This window comes from Hypanus sabinus, chromosome 1, assembly GCF_030144855.1.
Source record: "Hypanus sabinus isolate sHypSab1 chromosome 1, sHypSab1.hap1, whole genome shotgun sequence".
Taxonomy (NCBI): domain Eukaryota; kingdom Metazoa; phylum Chordata; class Chondrichthyes; order Myliobatiformes; family Dasyatidae; genus Hypanus; species Hypanus sabinus.
Window position 1 is genome coordinate 132169773 of NC_082706.1, and position 23429 is coordinate 132193201.

General features: G+C 44.7%; 1 protein-coding gene across 8 annotated transcripts in view; it reads right to left on the reverse strand.

Annotated features, from left to right (window-relative positions):
• LOC132397745 (protein spire homolog 1-like) overlaps nucleotides 1-23429 on the reverse strand; it is a 223557-nt gene that overhangs the window by 118643 nt on the left and 81485 nt on the right. For all 8 annotated transcript variants that reach the window (XM_059976518.1, XM_059976536.1, XM_059976529.1 and 5 more), the window contains one exon: nucleotides 17905-18135. In XM_059976518.1, the coding sequence (XP_059832501.1) occupies nucleotides 17905-18135 (231 nt within the window). The remainder of the gene's footprint in view (nucleotides 1-17904; nucleotides 18136-23429) is intronic.

Consider the following 23429-nt stretch of genomic DNA (forward strand, 5'->3'; position numbering starts at 1 on the left):
CAAATCTGGCCATTCACAATCCCTGAATGCAACTGCTCCACTGTGACACAATGATAATGGGCTGAGACTACATTCAATGTAAGAAGGATGTTAAATACCGGTGTTATGAGCTCTCTCTCTCTCAGCGATAATTGTTTTTATTCAGTTTCCAGAACGTGGGTGTTATTGGCCCAGCCCTAATTGCCCTCAAGAAGGTGGAGGTGAGTCTCCTTCAGGAATTACTGAGTAAAGATGCTCTTAAAAAGTGCATGGGGAGAGCGCTTCTGCAATGATACATTTCCAATTCAACATGACACAAACTGGTGTGGACATTAGACAAAAGAGATGCTGCAGATGCTGGAAATCTTGAACAACTATGCTGCAGGAACTTGGCAAGATAGGCAGCATCCATGGAAGGGAATAAACAGTCAATGTTTCGGGCTGAGATTCTCCATCAGGAGTAATGTAGGGTCTCAGCCTATAACTTTGGCTGTTTGTTTCCCCTCCATAGATGTTGCCTGGCGCTGAGCTGTTCCTGTATTTTGTGTGTATTGTTGGATGGGGACCAGCAGGTGCTGGTGTTCCCCTATGTCTGCTGCCAATAGCCTTCTCCATGACAGATGTCATGGGTTTGTGTGAGGAATTATACCAGCTGGGCAATTTATCACAAATGCACATTGTAGTTGAATTATGAAGTTTGGTTCCATTCATTAAAATTTCAAAGGCAGGGAAACAAGACTCATTTCCACACCATTTATTTAACACGCAGAAGTGCTCTTACATAAGTTTGTGTAAATTTGATTAACCAAACTTTTGAAGGAGGCAGCATAGACAAGTAGAGAAGTAGGGAATGCATCTGGGATGCTAGTCTTCATTTACCAGGGCACAGAACACAAGACCAGGGAAGCTATGTTGTTGCTTTAGAGCAATATTGAGGCCACATTTGGAATCTTGTCTGTATTCTTGGTCGCCACAATGTACGTAATTATTCTGGAGAGGGTGTAGAGGAGACATACCAGGAGCTTGCCTGGGGCCAAGTGTCTCAGGTAGGAGGAGATTCCTTGGAGTGGAGAAGACTAAGAGGTTCAAAATTATGAGGGGCATAGATGAGGTGAACAATGGTAATATTTTCTCCATAGCTTAAGTATCGCTAACCAGAGGGCCTAGGTTTAAGATCACAAGGAAGACATTCAGAGTCATAGAATTATCCAGCACAGAAACAGGCCCTCTGGCTTAACCTGTCTATACCGACCAAGGTGACAGTCTGAGCCAATACCATTTGCTTGCATTTGGCCCACATCCATCTAAACCTTTTCTGTCCATGTCATTTTACCCTCTCTACCATCTCCTCTGGCATCTCATCACATACACCCACCACCCTCTGTGAGGAAAAAGTTGCCCCTCAAGTCCCCTTTAAATCTTTCTCCTGTCACTATAAACCTTTTGTACGCCCTTAATCTTAGATGATTCCACTTCGGGATAAAGATTGTGACCATATGCCTCAACTATATCCTTTATGATTTTATAAACCATTATAAGATCATCTCTAAGTCTCCTACACTTGAGGGTCAGAAAGCACAGCCTATCCAGCATCTTTTAATAGCTGAAGCACCCCAGTCCCAGTAACATCCATGTGAATCTTTTCCAGTTAATGACATCTTTTTGATATCTAGGCAACAAGAAGAGCACTCAATACTCAAAGTGCCGTCTCAACAATGTCTTGTACAGCTGTTATGTGATGTCCCAACTCTTGTACGAGGAGAGAAAGGGAAGGATTTTTTTCAACGTCAGTGTTGTTGGAATCTGGAATGCATTACCTGAGGGGATGGTAGAGGCAGACGCTTGAAGTAGCTAGGAGAGCACTGAACTCACCAATGCCCAGAAGGCTACAGGCAAAGTACAGTAAGTGGGATTAATAAAGATATCTGCCCTACGGCAGCAGTGGGTTACGCAGTCTGTTTCTGGGCGGTATAACTCGATGACTCATATGTTCAGATGGGGAGACATAGAGAGGCACAGACAGAAATAAATGGGCTCATTCTAGCAGACAGCTCTTTTATGAGGCTTCTAATTATTCTTCGTTCATCTAATCAGGCTTGTGTGTATAAATGTATGTGCACATGCTCTCCCACCAATATAATTAATTTCAATCTAAATGCACTAAGATAAAAATGCTTACACAAGCACTGAATGTGAAATTTCATTAAGGGAAGAGAAAAGATTGTCTTGGCATGAGCTGGCATCTTGATTAACTCCTGTTTGTAATCAGTCTAAATTTATCAGACTGAAGCTGAGAGGCGCACACTGTTGATAACATGTACAAAGCAAGAGCTAGCTAACTTAATATCAGAAGTAATCCTTGTTCAATATTACAGAGACTCTAGGTTGAATTAACTTATGGTAGTGCAGATAACAAGTCACAGAAGGAGACAATGAAGGGCCCAGTTTCAGCTTCTGCTCAGCCAGCACTTTGTTGTTACACATCCTCTCCTGCCTGTGGGGCAACAGTAACTGCAGGGCAGTAGTTTGCAATGAATTCACCATTAAAACCACACAGAATCAGATCATTTGTTCCAACGAAGAAGTGTCCCACAAAAACAGCAACACAGCCTTTTTATCTACCCCGCCAGTTTATCCATCGTCTCTCCCCCCCCCCCCCCCATAACTACATCAACCCCACTGGCCTCATAATCCTTATGATACAAAGCTCATCTGCTCATGAGGTAATTAACATTAACGGCAGCAAAGTGGTTAAGTTATCCAGATGTCTGGCCAATGACACGGAACCAGGTGTATAAATCCTACTGCTGGGAATCTAAATTCAAATAATTAATCTGGGATGAAAAGCTCCCCTTGGGAATTGTGACTGAAAGTACTGGGTTGGTGGAAAACCCATCTGATTCACAAATGTCTTTCAGGACAAGAAACTGGCTGTCTTATCTGGTCTGACTGAAATATCATCAATGTGAATAATTCTTAACTGTTCTCGAAAATGATCTGAGATACAACCAACTTCAGAGGGGAATTCATTTATTTATTTAGACATTCGGAGGCGTTCAGAGTGGGCGGCAGAGTGAGAGGTATCAGAGTGATAGGGCTTTGGCTCAACGGGCTTAGATGGTAACGAGGTGAGGTAGGTCTACCTGTGTTAATTACGGAAAGGAAGTAGTATTTGTGTGTGAGGCCGGTTTCCTGTGCTTGGTGTCTGATGTGGGAGGTCCTGGAGATGCAGCTCGATGACCTTCGTCTGGTCAGGGAGAGCGAGGAGGTGAAAGAAAGGAGTTATAGGCAGGTGGTCACTCCGGGGCTCTGAGACAGACAAGTGGGTAACAGTCAGGAGAGGGAAAGGGAAGAGTCAGGTACTAGAGAGTACCCCTGTGGCTGTACTCCTTGACAATAAGTACTTCTATTTGAGTATTGTTGGGGAGGGGAGGAACAGCCTACGTGGGGGAAGCAACAGTGGCCGTGCCTCTGGGACAGAGTCCTGCCCTGTGGCTCAGAAGGGTAGGGAAAGGAAGAGGAAGGCAGTAGTGATAGGGGACTCTATAGTTAGGGGGTCAGACAGGTGATTCTGTGGACGCAGGAAAGAAACTCGGATGGTAGTTTGCCTCCCAGATGCCAGGGTCCGGGATGTTTCAGATCGTGTCCAAGATATCCTGCAGTGAGAGGGAGAACCAGGGGTCGTGTTACATGTTGGTACTAATGACATAGGTAGGAAAAGGGAAGAGGTCCTGAAAATAGACCACAGGGAGTTAGGAAGGAAGTTGAGAAACAGGACCGCAAAGGTAGTAAGTGCCACATGACAGTGAGTATAGTAATAGAATGAGCTGAAGGATAAACTCATGGCTGAGGGATTGGAGCAGGGAGCAAGGAGCAGGGATTCAGATTTCTAGATCAGTGGGACCTCTTTTGGGGCAGGTGTGACCTGTACCAAAAGGACAGGTCACACTTGAATCCCAAGGAGACCAATATCCTTGCAGGGAGATTTGCTAAGGCTACTGGGGAGAGTTTAAACTAGAATTGTTGTGGGGTGGGAACCAAATTTAAGAGACTGGGGAAGAGGGGTTGGCTCACAAATAGAGAAAGCTTGGAGACATCTCCCTAGAACAAGGGGTTTAGATGGAGTGGAGTTTGTTAGGTGTGTTCAGGAAGGTTTCTTGACACAGTATGTAGATAAGCCTGCAAGAGGAGAGACTGTACTTGATTTGGTGTTGGGAAATGAACCTGGTTAGGTGTCAGATCTCACAGTGGGAGAGCATTTTGGAGATAGTGATCATAATTCTATCTCCTTTACAATAGTATTGGAGAGAGATAGGAACAGACAAGTTAGAAAAGTATTTAATTAGAGTAAGGGGAATTATGAGGCTATCAGGGAGGAAATTAGATACTTAAATTGGAAACAGATGTTTTCAGGGAAAAGTACAGAAGAAATGTGGCAAATGTTCAGGGAATATTTGCGTGGAGTTCTGCATTGGTACATTCCAATGAGACAGGGAAGTTATGGTAGGGTACAGGAACCGAGGTGTACAAAGGCTGTAATAAAGCTACTCAAGAAGAAAGCTTACAAAGTGTTCAGAGAGTTAGGTAACATTAAAGATCTAGAAGATTATAAGGCTAATAGGAAGGAGCTTAAGAAGGAAATTAGGAGAGCCAGAAGGGGCCATGAGAACGCCTTTGCAAGCAGGATTAAGGAAAACCCCAAGGCATTCTCCAAGTATGTGAAGAGCAAGAAGATAAGACGTGAAAGAATAGGACCTATCAAGTGTGACAATGGGAAAGTGTGAATGGAACTGGAAGAAATAGCAGAGGTACAATGAGTACTTTGCTTCAGTATTCACTATGGAAAAGGATCTTGGTGATTGTAATGACGACTTACAGCAGACTGAAAAGCTTGAGCATGTAAATGTTAAGAAAGAGGATGTGCTGAAGCTTTTGGAAAGCATCAAGTTGGATAAGTCCCTGGGACCGGATGAGATGTACCGCAGGCTACAGTGGGAGGCGAGGGAGGAGATTGCTGAGCCTCTGGCAATGATCTTTGATTCATCGATGGGGACGGGAGAGGTTCTGGAGGATTGGAGGGTTGTGGATGTTGTTCCTTTATTCAAGAAAGGCAGTAGAGGTAGCCCAGGAAATTATAGACCAATGAGTTTTACTTCAGTGGTTGGTAAGTTGATGGAGAAGATCCTGAGAGGCAGGATTTATGAACATTTGGAGAGGCATAATATGGTTAAGAATAGTCTGCATAGCTTTGTCAAGGGCAGGTTGTACCTTACGAGCCTGATTGAATTTTTGAGGACTAAACACATTGATGAAGGAAAAGCAGTAGATGTCGTGTGTATAGATTTCAGCAAGGCATTTGATAAGGTACCCCATGCAAGGCTTATTGAGAAAGTAAGGAAGCATGGGATCCAAGTGGACATTGCTTTGTGGATCCAGAACTGGCTTGCCCACAGAAGGCAAACAGTGTTTGTATATGGGTCATATTCTGCATGGAGGTCTGTGACCAGCAGTGTGCCTCAGGGATCTGTTCTGGGACCCCTACTCTTCGTGATTTTTATAAATGACCTGGATGAGGAAGTGGAGTTACTAACTGGAGTTAGTAAGTTTGCTGATGACACAAGGTTGGAGGTGGTGTGGATAATGTGGAGGGCTGTCAGAGGTTACAGCGGAACATTGACAGGATGCACAACTGGGCTGAGAAGTGGCAGATGGAGTTCAACCCAGATAAGTGTGGGGAGTTTCATTTTGGTAGGTCAAATATGATGACAGAATATAGTATTAATGGTAAGACTCTTGGCAGTGTGGAGGATCAGAGGGATCTTAGGGTCCAAGTCCACTGGACGCTCAAAGCTGCTGTGTAGGTTGATTCTGTGGTTCAGAAGGCATACAGTGCATTGGCCTTCATCAATCGTGGAATTGAATTTAGCAGCCGAGAGGTAATGTTGCAGCTATATAGGACCCTGGTCAGACCCCACTTGGAGTACTGTGCTCAGTTCTGGTTGCCTCACTACAGGAAGGATGTGGACGCCATAGAAAGGGTGCAGTGGAGATTTACAAGGATGTTGCCTGGATTGGGGAGCATGCCTTATGAAAACAGGTTGAGTGAATTCGGCCTTTTCTCCTTGAAGCGATGGAGGATGAGAGGTGACCTGATAGAGGTGTACAAAATGATGAGAGGCATTGATTGTGTGGATAGTCAGAGGCTTTTTCCCTGGGTTGAAATGGTTGCCACAAGAGGACACAAGTTTAAGACGCTGGGGAGCAGGTACAGAGGAGATATCAGGGTTAAGTTTTTTACTCAAGAGAGTGGTGAGTGTGTGGAATGGGCTGCCAGCTACGGTGGTGGAGGTGGATACAATAGTCTTTTAAGAGACTTTTGGATAGGTACATGGAGCTTAGTAAAATAGAGGGCTATGGGGAAGTCTAGTAATTTCTAAGGTAGGGACATGTTCGGCACAGCTTTGTAGGCTGAAGGGCCTGTATTGTGCTGGAGGTTTTCTATGTTTCTATTCAGTGTGGAATGGGCCCTTCCAGCCCAACGAGCTGCACTGACCAGCAGCCCACCTATTTAATCCTAGCCCAATCACAGGACCATTGAACAAATTAGCCTACTAGCTGGTACGTCTTTGGATTATGGGAGGAAACCGAAGCACCTGGAGGAAACCCACCTGTGCTGAGGAAGAACGCATGTACCAACATCCTTACAGAGTGCGCTGGAACTGAGCCGCGAGCTCCGATGTCTCGAGCTGTAATAGTGTCGCGCTAATCGCCATGCTATGCAAATGACAGCTTTCCCAATGACATCCCCATCACATTAAAAAGGCACTTAAAATAAAAGCTTTATTGTGGATAATTAATGGTTAATTTATGTTTTTGGGAGTGTTGTTTATATGATACTAAGTTCCTGCGATTCATTGCACCTGTACATACATGTATTGTGCATTTTACAATAAATTACAATAAACAATGATTTTCCTGCCCTTTCAAATACCAGCACGACATTAAGGTTCTCTGTAAGACTGCCTTCCGTAGCACAATAAAGGATGGCATTAGCGGAAATTCCTTTGTGCAGGAGGCTGTAACAGAAACATAACAAAGTATCATGTGGAACTGATCAAATTAAAGATCTTCAAAATCTGAAACATTAGTTCTATTTCTTTCTCCTCTGATGCCACCGGACCTGTTCAGTGTTTCCAGCATCTTCCGTTTTAGCTGTCGTAAACAGTCTAGTCATTTGGATCAGACAGAAAAACCTCGAGCAGCACAAAATAACAGAGCATCTCCAACAACAAATGCACGGCATGGCCTCTAGCTACAACAGCCAAGAATATTTGCATGAATCAGCCTGTGCTTACCAAACACAAGGGATCGCTTGCAAGCCAAAGCTAAAAAGATCATTGTGCCAGCAGAAGTATACTTCACCACATGATGCAAGTTACTTATTATTTGTTCTTCAGTTTCAAGCTCTTCCTTTCAATGTGGGTTTTATAACAAACTCATACACTGTTAAATATATTAATTATACACACATGCAGATACATAATACACTGCTGTACATTTATACACTATTTGTTATACAGTATTTCATCAGTTGTTGATATATCACACACTATAGTTCTAGTACCCTTATATTAAGCAGGTTAGATAGTTATCAAAAGTTTATTTTCATTATCATTCATGTATATTTATACAGTCTAATGCACAGCATGTTTAATCTTACATATGAAATCTGCAGACCCAATGTTAAATATTGTGCTTATTTACCCACACAATTTGCTCTGACCTGAGCTAGCAGAAACATCTAGGCAGTAATTACATTTCTTATTTTACATCAATATACTCAGAATTGTAAGCTGCTTGAAAAGGTACATTAATAACCGGCCCCTCCACGTCTCAAAATTTCGCTTTTCATTAATGTGTTGGGGTGCGTGGTGCAGGTGGGTCAGTGGGTGTGGGGTACAGGTGGGTCGGTGGGTTTGGGGTACAGGTGGGTCGGTGGGTTTGGGGTACAGGTGGGCCGGTGGGTTTGGGGTACAGGTGGGCCGGTGGGTTTGGGGTACAGGTGGGCCGGTGGGTTTGGGGTACAGGTGGGCCAGTGGGTGTGGGGTACAGGTGGACCGGTGGGTTTGGGGTAAAGGTGGACCAGTGAGTTTGGGGTACAGGTGGACCGGTGGGTGTGGGGTACAGGTGGACCGGTGGGTGTGGGGTACAGGTGGACCGGTGGGTTTGGGGTAAAGGTGGGTCAGTGGGTGTGGGGTACAGGTGGACCGGTGGGTTTGGGGTACAGGTGGGTCGGTGGGTTTGGGGTACAGGTGGGCCGGTGGGTTTGGGGTACAGGTGGGCCGGTGGGTGTGGGGTACAGGTGGACCGGTGGGTGTGGGGTACAGGTGGACCGGTGGGTTTGGGGTACAGGTGGACCGGTGGGTTTGGGGTACAGGTGGACCGGTGGGTGTGGGGTAGAGGTGGGCCGGTAGGTTTGGGGTACAGGTGGACCGGTGGGTTTGGGGGTAAAGGTGGGCCGGTGGGTTTGGGGTACAGGTGGGTCGGTGGGTGTGGGGTAGAGGTGGACCGGTGGGTGTGGGGTACAGGTGGACCGGTGGGTGTGGGGTACAGGTGGACCGGTGGGTGTGGGGTACAGTTGGACCAGTGGGTTTGGGGTACAGGTGGGTCGGTGGGTTTGGGGTACAGGTGGGCCGGTGGGTTTGGGGTACAGGTGGGCCGGTGGGTTTGGGGTACAGGTGGGTCAGTGGGTTTGGGGTACAGGTGGGCCGGTGGGTGTGGGGTACAGGTGGGTCAGTGGGTGTGGGTGGAACTTGCTAAAAAAACTCTAGCCAAAATCTAGCGGGCCATTCAAATCTCTTCATTTTTACTCAAAATCAAAACCAACCAGCATCCTACAAGCTTTCACTGGCTCTAGAGAAAGTGTTCAGTCTCACTCCCCTTCCATAGTATTTGAATAACTATATTACTGACAAGTGGCTTCTCTGCAATTAGCTGCAGATGATCTGTTGGCCGTAGCCAGTGGCATTACCTATAAACCAATACATGCTGGTATTCATGCAGATTCTACTCCACATCCACACTTTAACATCAAAGCATATTTTTATATGTTTATTTATTATTATAATTGTTTAATCTTTTGTGTTTCAGGTTGTACCAACATATCACAGCAAATTTATCTTCAATCCTTAATCATTCAAGACCAACAGTGAGAGTGTGTCACTGTAGTTCAGGGGCCATCAAAAACACCTAGCCATGGATTTACAGAGTACTGCCATGTCGGTGGGTTTGGGGTAGAGGTGGACCGGTGGGTTTGGGGTACAGGTGGGCCGGTGGGTTTGGGGTACAGGTGGGCCGGTGGGTGTGGGGTAGAGGTGGGCCGGTGGGTTTGGGGTACAGGTGGGCCGGTGGGTTTAGGGTACAGGTGGGCCGGTGGGTGTGGAGTAGAGGTGGACCGGTGGGTTTGGGGTACAGGTGGACCGGTGGGTTTGGGGTACAGGTGGACCGGTGGGTGTGGGGTACAGGTGGACCGGTGGGTTTGGGGTACAGGTGGGCCGGTGGGTTTGGGGTACAGGTGGACCGGTGGGTTTGGGGTACAGGTGGACCGCTGGGTGTGGGGTACAGGTGGACCGCTGGGTGTGGGGTACAGGTGGGCCGGTGGGTGTGGGGTACAGGTGGGCCGGTGGGTGTGGGGTACATGTGGGCCGGTGGGTCTGGGGTACAGGTGGGCCGGTGGGTCTGGGGTAGAGGTGGGCCGGTGGGTTTGGGATACAGGTGGACCGGTGGGTTTGGGGTAGAGGTGGACCTGTGGGTGTGGGATAGAGGTGGGCCGGTGGGTTTGGGGTACAGGTGGACCGGTGGGTGTGGAGTACAGGTGGACCGGTGGGTATGGGGTACAGGTGGGCCGATGGGTGTGGGGTACAGGTGGGCCGATGGGTGTGGGGTACAGGTGGGCCGGTGGGTGTGGGGTACAGGTGGGCCGGTGGGTTTGGGATAGAGGTGGGCCGGTGGGTGTGGGGTACAGGTAGGCCGGTGGGTTTGGGATAGAGGTGGGCCGGTGGGTGTGGGGTACAGGTAGGCCGGTGGGTTTGGGATACAGGTGGGCCGGTGGGTGTGGGGTACAGGTGGGCCGGTGGGTGTGGGGTACAGGTGGGCCGGTGGGTGTGGGGTACAGGTGGGCCGGTGGGTGTGGGGTAGAGGTGAGCCGGTGGGTTTGGGGTAGAGGTGGGCTGGTGGGTTTGGGGTAGAGGTGGGCTGGTGGGTTTGGGGTAGAGGTGGACCGGTGGGTGTGGGGTAGAGGTGGGCCGGTGGGTTTGGGGTGCAGGTGGACCGGTGGGTTTGGGGTACAGGTGGGCCGGTGATTTTGGGGTACAGGTGGGCCGGTGTGTGTGGGGAACAGGTGGACCAGTGGGTTTAGGGTACAGGTGGACCGGTGGGTTTAGGGTACAGGTGGACCGGTGGGTGTGGGATAGAGGTGGGCCGGTGGGTTTGGGGTACAGGTGGACCGGTGGGTGTGGAGTACAGGTGGGTCACTAGGTTTGGGCTGGTGAGTGTGGGGTTCAGATGGACTAGTGGGGGTGGTGGGGTGTGAGTGGGTCTGGTGGGGTCTGCATGGGTGTGGTTTTGTGTGTGTGGGTATTGTGGGGTGTGTGTGCGTGGGTGTGCAAGGGTGTGTGTGTGTGTGTGGTGGGGTGTGCGTGGGTGTGGTGGGGTGAGAGGGGGTCTGTGTGAGAATCTGTCACTGATGTTCTGACTGCAGATCTACATTGGGGGTAATATACAATGGAATTAAATCACTAATTTACTGTATATGTCATGAAATATATTGTTTTACCGCAGTACAGTGGAAAGAGATAAAAATACTATAAATAACAAAATTCTGCAAAAATAGATATTAAAAAAATAAGGAATACAGAGTATTTAGGTCGGGGCAATGCCACAGTTGCAAGGAGAGCGAGTAAACTCCACACAGACAGCGGCGGAGGTCAGGAGTGAACCCGGGTCTCTCTCACTGTGATGCTTTGGCTCCACCAGCTAGATCATTCTCCTTCCACAAGGATTAGGGGAAAGTGGGGATTGGCTGTGGAAGTCAAGGCAAGTTTATACTGAATGGTTTGAATTTTGAATAAATTTGAATAATAGTTCACCTCACAGGTTGGTAGAATCTTTACTCCAACCAATAAATCAAGATAATTCTACATTACGTAAATTCTAGATGTTCAACAACATTTACTGGACTATTGAACAAAACTCATTATATTTGAATTTGAACCAGTTTCAGAAGGTTTTGGATTCCTTACAGAATCAACTTTCAAAGCTAATTAAAAATAAGGGATGTCAGCGCCTCTCCTCATCATGTGATAAACACAAAGAGCTACCATGGCAACCAAACGGGCCTCCCTTCCCCCCTCCTGTTACTACAACCTTTACCTTCCCCAGTCATCCATAGAAAGGGAGATTTTTTCAGTCTGTGTCAGTCCTTACAAGGCTGAGTGAGCATTGAATACTTCAATGTACCCTGCCTCATTAATGAAGAATTCAGCACACATGGCAACATTAAAATGTTGGAACATTACGTTTATTTATTTAATGTACTGATGAAATGGCTAGCAGTAAATTAAGGTTTATTTGCTGAAGTTGTAAAATGGAATTCAATGACAGTAAAATTAAATTAGCCTCACAGATCACTGCTAATAATTCAGACATCGGCCTTCCGGGTCACCAGCTGAGCTTGAAGGCTAAAGCTGCCAACTCTTCAGGAAGGCTTTAGGAACCTCAAAAGAATTAAAAATTAATTGGCAGGAATTGCTGCACATACCCCACAGAAGATAATTGATGCAGGACACTAAAAATAAGCAATATATTCAGTTTATTTGGCTCCTTCGTTTATTAATGATTGTAAGAAACAACTCACCCTGAGCCTTCTCTCTTCTCCCCTCTTTCATCGGCCTGGAAGCACATGCCACAGGCTCAAAAGCAGCTCCTAAGCCGAATAGTCCCCTGACACGGTAAAATGGACTCTTGACCTCACAATCTACTTCATTAGAATCTGACATTTTATCGTCTACCTGCATGTACTTTCTCTGTAACTGTTGCTTTATTCTGCATTGTCATTGTTTTTCTGCATTGCCATTGTTTTACCTTGTTCTATCTTGCTCAATGCACGGTGTATTGATTGATCATATGAATAGTATGCAAGACAAGCTTTTCATGTGATGATAAAAACAATACCAATTCCTATTCGCGGAACAGGCTGCCAGGGATGGTGATGGAAGCAGGTAAGAGTGACACTTAAGACATATTGGTTTATTATCGTCACGTGTTCCAGGAGAAAAATTGTTTGGGATGCCACAGAGCTCTGTTTCACAGTCTTCAAGCAGCCAAACAGAAGCTTCCCTTGAGCCAGTGGTGCTGTTAAATTTTTTAAAAAAATTATTTTTTAAGAGATATAGCACAAAATTGGCCCTTCAAGCCACTCCGCCAACAACCCCAAATTTAACCCTAGTCTAATCAGAGGACAATCTACAATGACAAGTTACACTACATCTTTGGAGTGTGGGAAGAAACTGGAGCACCCAGGGAAACCCAGGCATTCCTTGGGGAGGACATTCAAACTGCTTACCAAGGACGCTGGGAATGAACTCTGAACTCCGACGCCCCAAGCTGCAATAGTGTTGCGCTAACCTGCATCGCCATTCTGAGATCATGGCTGATCATCTACTATCAATACCCGGTTCCTGCCTTGTCCCCATATCCATAAGTGAGCAGATAGGAGGAGTTAGTCTACTGGGGCTTATGGAACCAATCTGTGCTCAGGAATCGGACAGCAGCTTTATAGATGAAGATTCTTGGACCTGAAATGTCAACTTTGCTTCTTTTCCCAGAGCTGTAGCATGACCTGCTGAGTATTTCCAACATTTGCTGCTATTGTAGTTTAAATAAAACATCTGGTTGGGACTTCAATGGCCACAAATGGCTTTGAACTTGACAGGAAGCCATACATTAGCATCCATGTTGGAAAAAAGTAATCAGCCCCCACTGACCTCATCCATATACTTAATGAAGGACCCCAACAGCTTCAGCCTATGTGCCTGAAGTGGAGCAAGGTAAAATTGAAGAAAGTGAAACTAGAGGGTGACACCAATAAGTAAAACTCATGGCACCAACAGTGCAACATCCAAAGCAGCTTTAATACAGTGTTTTCAAAGTCTGCCATCAAGCTGAGTAGGAAGGAATTAAGCCTAGCATAGCTGGTGACTTCACAGTGCCCAGTTCAATCCTGACCTCAGGAGCTGTCTGTGAGTTCTTGTTACTGAATGGGGTTCCTCCAGTTTCCTCCCACATGGAAGGGTAAGCAAAAACATGTTGATCTGTTGGGATGATTGACATTTTGTGCCAAGACGCTGCAGGGAGACTGCGAGTATGGAAAGAAGATGGCCAGGTTTTAGAAGTGGGAGGGAGGAGTGACTCTGTGGCTAGTAGGTGATAGGTTGAACCAGGTGAGGTTGAGGATGACAGGCAGATGGAGCCAGTTGGGGGAATGTCAAGAAGAAAGCTGGTGGGTGATAAGTAAGAGATACTTAGTAACTGTACATTGCACTTGGTTTGGAAGTTGTAGAATCTGATGAGAATATGCAAAGCATAAAACAAAATAATAAGCATATAAATGAGTGGATAATTGTCAGCGTGAACTCCGTGAGCCAAGTGTCCTGTTTCCATGATCACTGTGACTACGATCATCTAAGTGTGCAGCTTCTCACCATCTAACTTAGTACATTTTTCACCATTCCTACAATCTTGAGCTAAACAAAGAAGAATTCTAATTCTGAAGATGTCACCCTCCTTAACCTTTAACTCATCAATGACAATCATTAATGTGGATATTCACCATCACCTAGTTAGGAGCAAGAATTGCTTGTGAGAGAGTAGAGAACCTCTGAAGGCACTTCTGGAGGGAATGCCACACTCCCAGATTTCAAATCGATCAATGAAGCCTTCTACAGCAAAGCAGGGGAGTCTGACCAGTGTCTTCGGCAACTCTTAACCTCATGCAGTCATTAAAAGACAAGTTATTTTGTCCTCATTTCTTTGCTAATCTTGAGATCTTCCAATGCAGCAAATGGTTGCCACATTTCCCATGTTACACCCAATGAATACAGTTCAAAGCGCAGCGGCCATGAAATACCAAGGAACGCCTGAGATTGTGACAAATGCTAAATAAATGCACAAAAGACCAATAATAGTCATAGAAAAGTACAACTCTGAAACAGACCCTCCGGCCCATCTCTTCCATGCCAAACCGTTTAAAGTGCCATTGACCTGCACCCGTACCATAGATCACTGCTAATAATTCAGACATCGGCTGAAGGCCCCTTAAAGGATCATGATCCCCTTAAACATTTCACCTTTCAACCTTAACCCACGTTATAATCCCACCCAAGATCAATGGAAAAAGCCTGCTTGCATTCACCTTATTGATACCTCGATAAATTTCGCCTCAATCTTCTACGGTCCAAGGAATAAAGTTCTAAACTATTCAATTTCTCCTTATAACTCAGGTCCTCCAGTCCCAGCAACATTCTTGTAAATTTTCTGTAGACTTTTTCAACCTTATTTACATCTTTCCTGTAGCTAGGTGGCCAGTGTAGAGAGGTAATCACACATCAGCACCAATCTTACTGGAGAGTGACTTCACTTACTAATTGAAGTAGACTTGCCAGAGATTTTATAACAAATTAAATCTAAAGTTGGGACAAAAACAGTTTCACCCAATTGCTGTCAGAAAATTCTTTCAGTTAAATGGCCAATGAAAAGACAGTAGTTTAAATATGCATTGACAGGCCAGGATGACAGCAGCTGGTGACACAGCTGGAGAAAGCAACTCATAAACACGAGAGATTCTGCAGATACTGCAGAAAGCAACTTCCCATCTTCTGCCTCGTTAAAGCAGGCAGACTGAACATTAATCACTCCGAGCTCATCGGTACAATATACGGTTACTTAAGCAAAGCTGGCACTATGTAAGTAATGATTAATGATGCTAATCAAGTAATATGTGCTAATCAACACACAGTTCAAGTGAAGTGCGTGTTAATATGATGGAAGGAACATCTGAAATGGAGTAGTGAAATGCAGTCACATAGAAACGTTGGATACTCTCAGAGGGGATACTGACAGCATGTCTCTTTGAGTGGAGCGTCTACTCTAAACTCTCCATGTAACAGCCTATGCACACTGTGGGGTTGTCCACCTGCCTACCAAATGCTTCATGGTGGACTGTTGAAGGAAGAAATATGAACATTGGTGTATTGTGAGGGAATGCACTAAACTAAGGCCACAATGAGTGTAGAAGAAGATGCATAGTAATTGCACTTATTTATTATAAATACATTTATTTTAACAAAGCAAAAGAAAATGCTTAGAAAATGCCCAGCTGGTTGGAATTATACCCAGCACCAAGGAGGATGACTGTGGTGCTTGGAGGTCAATTATCACGGCCACAGGTTGCCTCTGCAGGAGCTCTTTTGGGTTGTGTCCTAGGCCTAAACGTCTTCAGCTGCTTCATCAGTGATTTTCCTTCAGTGCTAAGGTCAGAAGTAGGGATGTCGGCTGATAATCGCACTGCAGTCAGCACCATTCATGACCTCTCAGATAATGAAGCAGTCTACATTTAAAATGAAGTGAGGTAAAATCCAGGCCTGTAAAACAGGTGACAAGTAATATCCAACAAGAGACATTCCATTGCTTCACACTATAATGTTCAATGTCATTACTATCACTGAATCCTGCAGCGTTGATATCTTGGTGTTACCAGTGAGCCAAAACTGAACTGGAATAGCCACATTCACAGAGTGGCTACAAGAGCAGGTCAGAGGCAAGGAATCGTGTGGTAACTCACGTTCTGACTTCGCAAAGCCTGTCCGCCATCTACATGGCTCAAGCCAGGGGTGTGATGCCATACTTGCAACTTGCCTAGACAAGTGCACCTTCAAGAAGACTCAAGAAGCTGGAGGAAGTACCAACCTGCTTGACAGATACAACAGGCACAACCATTTCTTCTTTCCACCACCATTGCACAGCAGCAGCAGTTTATACCATCTGTAGGATGTAGATACACTACAGCGAATCACCTAGAACCTTTAGATAGCAGCTTACAACCCTACAACCTCTACCGACTAGAACAACAAGGGCAGCAGAAGCATGGGGAATGCCACCACATGGAAGTTGCCCTCCAAGCCCCACACCATATTGCTATTATTTCACTGTCACTGGGTCAAAATTCTGCATACAGGTGTGTCCCCCCACTTTACAAAGGGAGAGCGTTCCAATGAAACCTTTCTTAAGCCGAAATGGCATAAAGCGAAGAAGCGCTAATTTATATGGGAAAAATTTTCTTAAAAGTGAAAATCCTCTTTGTAATGCGAAAACAGGCTACTAACGTAGGTCTTTTGTAAAAGTGAACTGGCATAAAGTAAACATTCGTAAAGCGGGGGACACCTGTACTCTCTAACAGTAGTGTGGGTGGACCCACACCTCAAGGACTGCAGCAGTTCACGAAATTAGCTCACCACCATCTTCTCAAGGGCAACGTGGGATGGACAATTAAATGCTGGCTCAGCCTGTGAAGGATACATCCCTTGAATGAATAAAAAAAGATAAATTCTACTGGATATTGTTCACATTTAAAAATTGAATTTCTTCGGAGTAAAGTCTAACAGCAGACATTTTCATTACACCAGAAATTTGACCAACTATATTTATGGTTAGTCACCTAGCAACTCGAACATTCCTGTATCGTGGACACACAGGTTACCATTGGTCCTAGGCTAGGCACTTTGTGGAACAATGCAGTAAACCCGAATCAGTTGTCCCACAGGCACCAATTGTTGGAGGCTCCTGTGATCACCAGGCATTCTGAATGGGATGCCTCTGAGGGAGGACAATTACTATTTTCATTCTTCAGGCCACCCCTTACACCTGCATGGAATTCACCCCACACCACCCTCCCGACCAATGACCATTCCATTCTCCAATTCCACCCTCAGGGGCTCCAGCATCCCAAACATTCACACTGGTATTCTCGATGTGACGCCATGACAATCCATCAGTGCTGAGTTCCTATTTGCTGAAATTAATTTGCTCCATCATTAGAACTAAATTGGTCTGTATCATTCTCATAAAAGGAGGTTGCAGAGGACCCTGAAGATACACATTTAACATTTCAGGAACAGACTCTTCCTCTCCAACATCAGAATTCTGAATGAACAATGAACCATATGCATTACTGTACCTCACTTCTTTCTGCTCTCTTATTTCACTACTTACTTAATATAATATGGGGGTGTGTGTATATATACACACACACACTCACTATACCTTATTGTAATTTAGTTTTTAATATTATATATTGCAATATACTGCTGCTGCTACACAATAAATTTTACAACATACTGTGTGCTTGTGATTTTAACCCTGATTCTGATTCTGAATCCAGGCAGCATAGTATAAACCACATCTGTATCCACTCCAAATCTTCCACATCCTTCCTGTAATGATGCAACCAAATCTCAATGATATATCGAAGGAATTAGATGAAACAGAGGTACATGCGGAGCATAATCAGTAGAATGGTCTCGCTGGTGCAAATATTCTATGTCAGAGCTTTTAATAAAACAGATCTTATTCCACTGGCCTGATTAAACATAGGATCTAGGCCATCGAGTCTGATTGCCCACTGACAATCTATTGACAACCAACAACAGCCACCCATTGTTTTATTTTAAATGGGGACATGTTTGCCATGAATGTTAACAGAACAATGTTGTGTAGTGAGAGACTTTTCATGTTTATCCAACAAATGAAAGTCCATCACATAAGATAAAAGCTACGTCAAGCAAGAGAGGGTCATTTGAAATACGGACTCACCATCATCACATGTTTAAAGTTCCTTATTGTGGTAATTTCCTTCCGTTCGTCCTCTTCGTCCTGACCATCATACCCTTCATCCAGGCTTCCTTCAACTGCTAGCCCTTCGTCCAGGATATTTGTCATGCGGTCTATCAAGTGCTCCAGTGGTGGGCTGAGCTCCCGTTCTTCATTGTCCTTCAGGCCCCAGTCTAAGGCCTTGTAAACCAGGATTCCCACAGATTCGATCACCTACGAGGATTGGGGGGAAGATCTGGATTAGAAGGACAACATAAAACACCATTGTGAAGCAAAGCTGATGGGGAGGAGGCAATTTTGAACCTCAGAATCATACAGCACAGAAACAGAATTTTTGGCCCAACTGGACCATGGTTCCCATCTATTCTTTTGCTATGATTTGGGCCATATGTTCAATAAGCATTTGCTATCCATGTACCTGTCAAGTTCAACCTCAAACTTAATTGTCATTAGACCAAACATGAGTACAGCCCAACGAAACAGTGTTACGCTGTGGCTAAGGTGCAAAACAGTATCAAAAGTCACACATTGCACAAGGCACATATAAGATAGCAAGCACATATAAATATCTGTAAAATACAGTCACACAAAAATATACAGCCCAAGACCCTGGGTAGTTCATGAATGTTGCAGTGGGCTGCAGCTGAACACAATACAGCTTGTCTTCTGCTGAGTGAACACTGGGGGCAGCACTGACTCCAGTTTACGTGCTGTGCCGCACCAGCTCTGGGGCCTCTCTCTGGCCAGCTGTAAAAACACGCCGATTGAGGCTTCCTCCTTGCTACAACCAAGGCCACGCAGCTTCCCTGCCACTCGACCCAAGTACAATTAAAATATTAATATACTTGCCTCAACCACTTCTTGCAACTCATTCCATTTACTGATCATTCTCTAGGAGAAAATATTGCCCCTCAGGTTCCTATTAAATCTCTCCCCTCTCACCTTAAACCTATGCCTTCCAGTTCTTTATTCCCTAACTCTGTGGGAAAAGATCCCATCTAAGCCCCATATAACTTTATACACTTCTGCAAGATCAGAATCAGAACCAGGCTTATTATCACTGACACTACTGACTTGTGGCAGCGTACCGTGCAGGCGTAACAGATTATAAGCTGCAGTAAAAGTAAATAAAAGTGCAAATAAGGAACAGCGAGGTAGTCTTCAAGAGTTCATGGATCAATATCACCCCTCATTCTCCTATACCTGCTCAACCTCTCTCCGTAGCTTAGACCCTTGACTCCCAGCAATATTCTCTCAAATCTCCTCTGCACTCTTCCCAGCTTACTAGAAAACGGAACAGAATATGCTAAGTGCAGCCTCGCCAACATCTTGTCCAATTACAAACATAAAATCTCAAGTTCTATACTCATTGCCCTGACTGAGAAAAGCTGGCATGCCTAAAGTGTTCTTCAACACATTGTCTGTCTGCCACATCACTTGAAATGAACCTTGTCCTTGTACTCTTAGATCCCTCTGTTCTACAACACTCCCCTGGGCTTGTCCATTTACTGTGAAAGTCCTACCCTCACTTGTCTTGCCAAATCAGAACATCTCACATTTATACAAATTAACCTCCTGCCTCCTCCACCATTCAATTAAGACTGTGGCCAATCTAAATCTTAGTTTCATAACCCTTAGCTTAATTACAGTTCTCGAATCTGCAATTAACTGCACCCTTCAGACACTTCACTCTCCCCACACTCCACTCAGTAGTTTTGGGGAGATTAATATCTCCTTGCACAAGACAAAATAGTTCACAACATATGACTTTGTGTCACTTAGTTCAAAGGCAAGTGGCCACAGCTTTTCACCCTGGGATCTCTCGTCATATGTCAGATTCAGAATTAATCTGCTAATACTTGAGGTATTGGTTCAGAAACCTGTTATGGGATGCATGACTTCTTGTCGTACACCCTGTTTCACTATTGGACCCCACTTTTCCGTCAGAACGAGTAAATATTGTAGGGAAGTTTAAATCAACAGACAGACAGATTTTATTGATCCCGAGGGAAAGTGGGTTTCGTTACAGTCGCACCAACCAAGAATAGTGTAGAAATATAGCAATATAAAACCATAAATAATTAAATAATAATAAGTAAAGTAAATTATGCCAAGTGGAAATAAGTCTAGGACCAGCCTATTGGCTCAGAGTGTCTGACACTCCAAGGAAGGAGTTGTAAAGTTTGATGGCCACAGGCAGGAATGACTTCCTATGACGCTCAGTGTTGCATCTCGGTGGAAAGAGTCTCTGACTGAATGTACTCCTGTGCCCAACCAGTACATTATGGAGTGGATGGGAGTCATTGTCCAAGATGGCATGCAACTTGGACAGCATCCTCTTTTCAGACACCACCATTTGCAAATTGTTTGCAATTCTGCTCAGAAAACTACAGTGTGCATTGCATAAACAGAGCATTTTTCCCTGATTTTATTTGACACAGTACCATCTCTTGGAGATTCTGACAATAATTAATACTATGTAAATGAAACAAAAGAGAAGGAAGGCTCAAGTTGGAATCAACACATCCCACCAAGGAATCACGGGCATAAAAAAACAGGAAACGGAGGTGGACGGGTGGTTCTGTTCTGTGCTGGACTTGTCCACAAGACATCTAGGAAGTAAAAGACACCATCACTAACAAATTCAGGAGAAAGTTTTACCTAGAGAGCGCCAAGAATACAGACCTCACTCTCTCTACAGGGTCAGAGGAGTCCAAAGCATTTGGGACGTTTAAAGATTTTAAGGCCTCTGGATTTATCCGAGAGGTTGCAGAAAAGATTCATAAGAGTGCTGCCAGAAATGGAGGGCTTGACTTATAAGGAGAGACTATAGGCCAGGAGAGTTTTCTTTGGAGCAAAGGAAGCTGAAGGAGCTATATAAATAAAGTGGATGGTCAGTCTTTTTCCGGGGGTGGGGGAAATCAAACACTATTGAGCATTGTTGCCAGGTGATTTAAGATGAGAGGGGAATGATTTAAAAGGAGACCAGAGGGGCAATTTCTTTCACAAAGAGGGTGGTGGGTATGTGGAACAACCTGCACGTAGAAATGGTAGGGGTGAGTAGAATTAAAATATTTTCAAAGATATTTTAGCAGGTTCATAATAGTAAAGGTTTAGAGGGATATGGGCCAAATGCAGGCAAATGGAATTAGCTCAGCAAGGCACCGTGGCTGGCATGGATGAGTCGGATGGAAGGGGTTATTTCTGTATTGTATTACTCAATTACTCTACTACCGACGCTTCATTACATAACACACTGTATTGCCTGCTAAGATTAGCATTCCAGTCATTATAGTTAATGTTATTTTTACGAATTTCCTTGAGGGATTGTGTATCAAAATAGAATGAACAATGAATGGATAAAGGGGACAAACAGATCAGTTATTGTGTGTTCACCCCTTCCCCAGGATCCTTGTCAAACTTATTAACATCAGTTCTGCAGCACGCATATAAGTTATCCTTCAACCCAACTTATCCATAATTAACCAAGAGACCCACCAAACTGCATTTGGCCCTTATCCCTCTAAATATCTTTTCTCCACGTACCTAACTATAAGTCTTTTAAACACTGCAATAGTTTTATTGCCTGGGACTCCTCTGTAGAGAGAGAAATTTTCACATTCTCTATCTCTAGATAAAACTTTGTTCGAAATTCCCTAGTCCTTGACTGCTACTGTTTATCAACGTCACAGAAAACAATTTCTTACAGGTACGATTGTAGGACTGCACTAATTGCATCTGCCACTTTCTTACCAATGCACTGTGTCCTCCTGTACAGCTCACTTTCATCACCACCTGTAACAGATTCGCTCAGCTGCCAGATTTTACATTGAAATACAGTGGCAAACAGATGGTACATCAGTCAATGGAATTCATCATGACCGCAGCCTCCCACAACTCTAGGGTGCTGTTGACTATATTGCTATGCACACATGGGCCATCATCACTAACTCATACCCTTTCGTCATTAATTTTTATAGTTGCACCATAGATGCACCACAGCTTAGAATTGCAACAGTTCTACCTGTGATTGCAGGAAACTGCAGGATGTTATGGACACAGATCAGAGTATCACAGTAACCAGCCTCTCCTCTATGGTCTCTGTCTATACTTCTTAATGCCTCTACTGAGTAGCCAACATAATCAAAGACCCCATCCACCCTGGGCATTCTCTCCTCTCCACTCTCCCTTCAGGCACAGAACACAGAAGTATGAAAGCACGTATCACCAGGCTTAAGGACAGAGTCCATCCCATTGAGGCAGGACGGGCTTTTGACGGTGCACCTATAAAAGTTGGTAGAACTTCAAAGGAGTCATGCCAAACTTCTTTAGCCTCTTGAGGATGTCGTGTCTATTTTCAAAGGTGAGCAACTCACCATGACACATCTTGTGATAACACAAATATATCCCTGCTGTTTGATAGAGTACTGTTACTCACAATGACAGGAATCAGAATAAGAATTGTAACCAGGTTTAATATCACTGGTATATGTCATGAAATTGCTGTTATGCAGCAGCAGTACATTGCAATAGATAGTAATGAAAACTATAAATTACAAAGAGCATATATAAATTGTAATTTAAATAAGTAATGCAAAAAGAGAGGGAAAATTACTAAGGAAGTGTTCATGGGCCCATTGTCCATTCAGAAATCTGATGGTGGAAGGACAGAAGCTGCTCCTGAAACACTGAGTATGTGTCTTCAAGCTTCTGTACCTTCCTCTTTGATGGCAGCAGTGAGAAAAGGGCATGTCCTGGGTGATGGGATTTTTAATGATGGATGCCGCCTTTTTGTGTGAGTTAAGTATCACTATTGTCCACTTGATCCAAGACCAGGTGGACAGTCAGTGAGATTGCATCTGCTGTAGACCTACTGTTGTAACAGGCAAACGGCAGTTTGGTCCTTGCTTAAGCAGGAGTTGTTTCTCGATTACCAACCTCTCAAAGCACTTCATCACTGTAGATCTGAGCGCCACTAGGCAATAGTCATTGAGGCAACTCACCCTGCTCTTCTTAGGCACTGGCATGACTGTCACCCTTCTGAAACAGGTGGAAACCTCCAACTGCAGCAGTGAGAGATTGAAGATGACCTTGAACACTACCGCCAGTTGGCTGGCATGTTTCTTCAGAACCCTCCCAGGTACACCGTCAGGGCCTGACAACTTGGGAGGATTCACCCTGTTGAAAGATATTCTGATAGCAGCCTCTTGAGACAGAGATCACAGGATCACCAGATGCTACTGGAATTCATATAGATGTAGTTTTATTTTCCTTTTCAAAGCGAGCATAACAGGTATTGAGCTCATCATTGTCATTCATGATGTTAGGTTTCATTCTGTAGAAAGTAATGGCCTGCAAAAAATGCCAGAGCTGGCGTGCATCCGCTTCCATTGCTAACCTCAATTGAAATGGTTCTTTTCACACTTAAGATAGACTTCCATAGGTTGTACCTGGATTTCTTATATAGGGATCTCTGGTTTTGAATGCCCTAAGCAGACTATGAATCT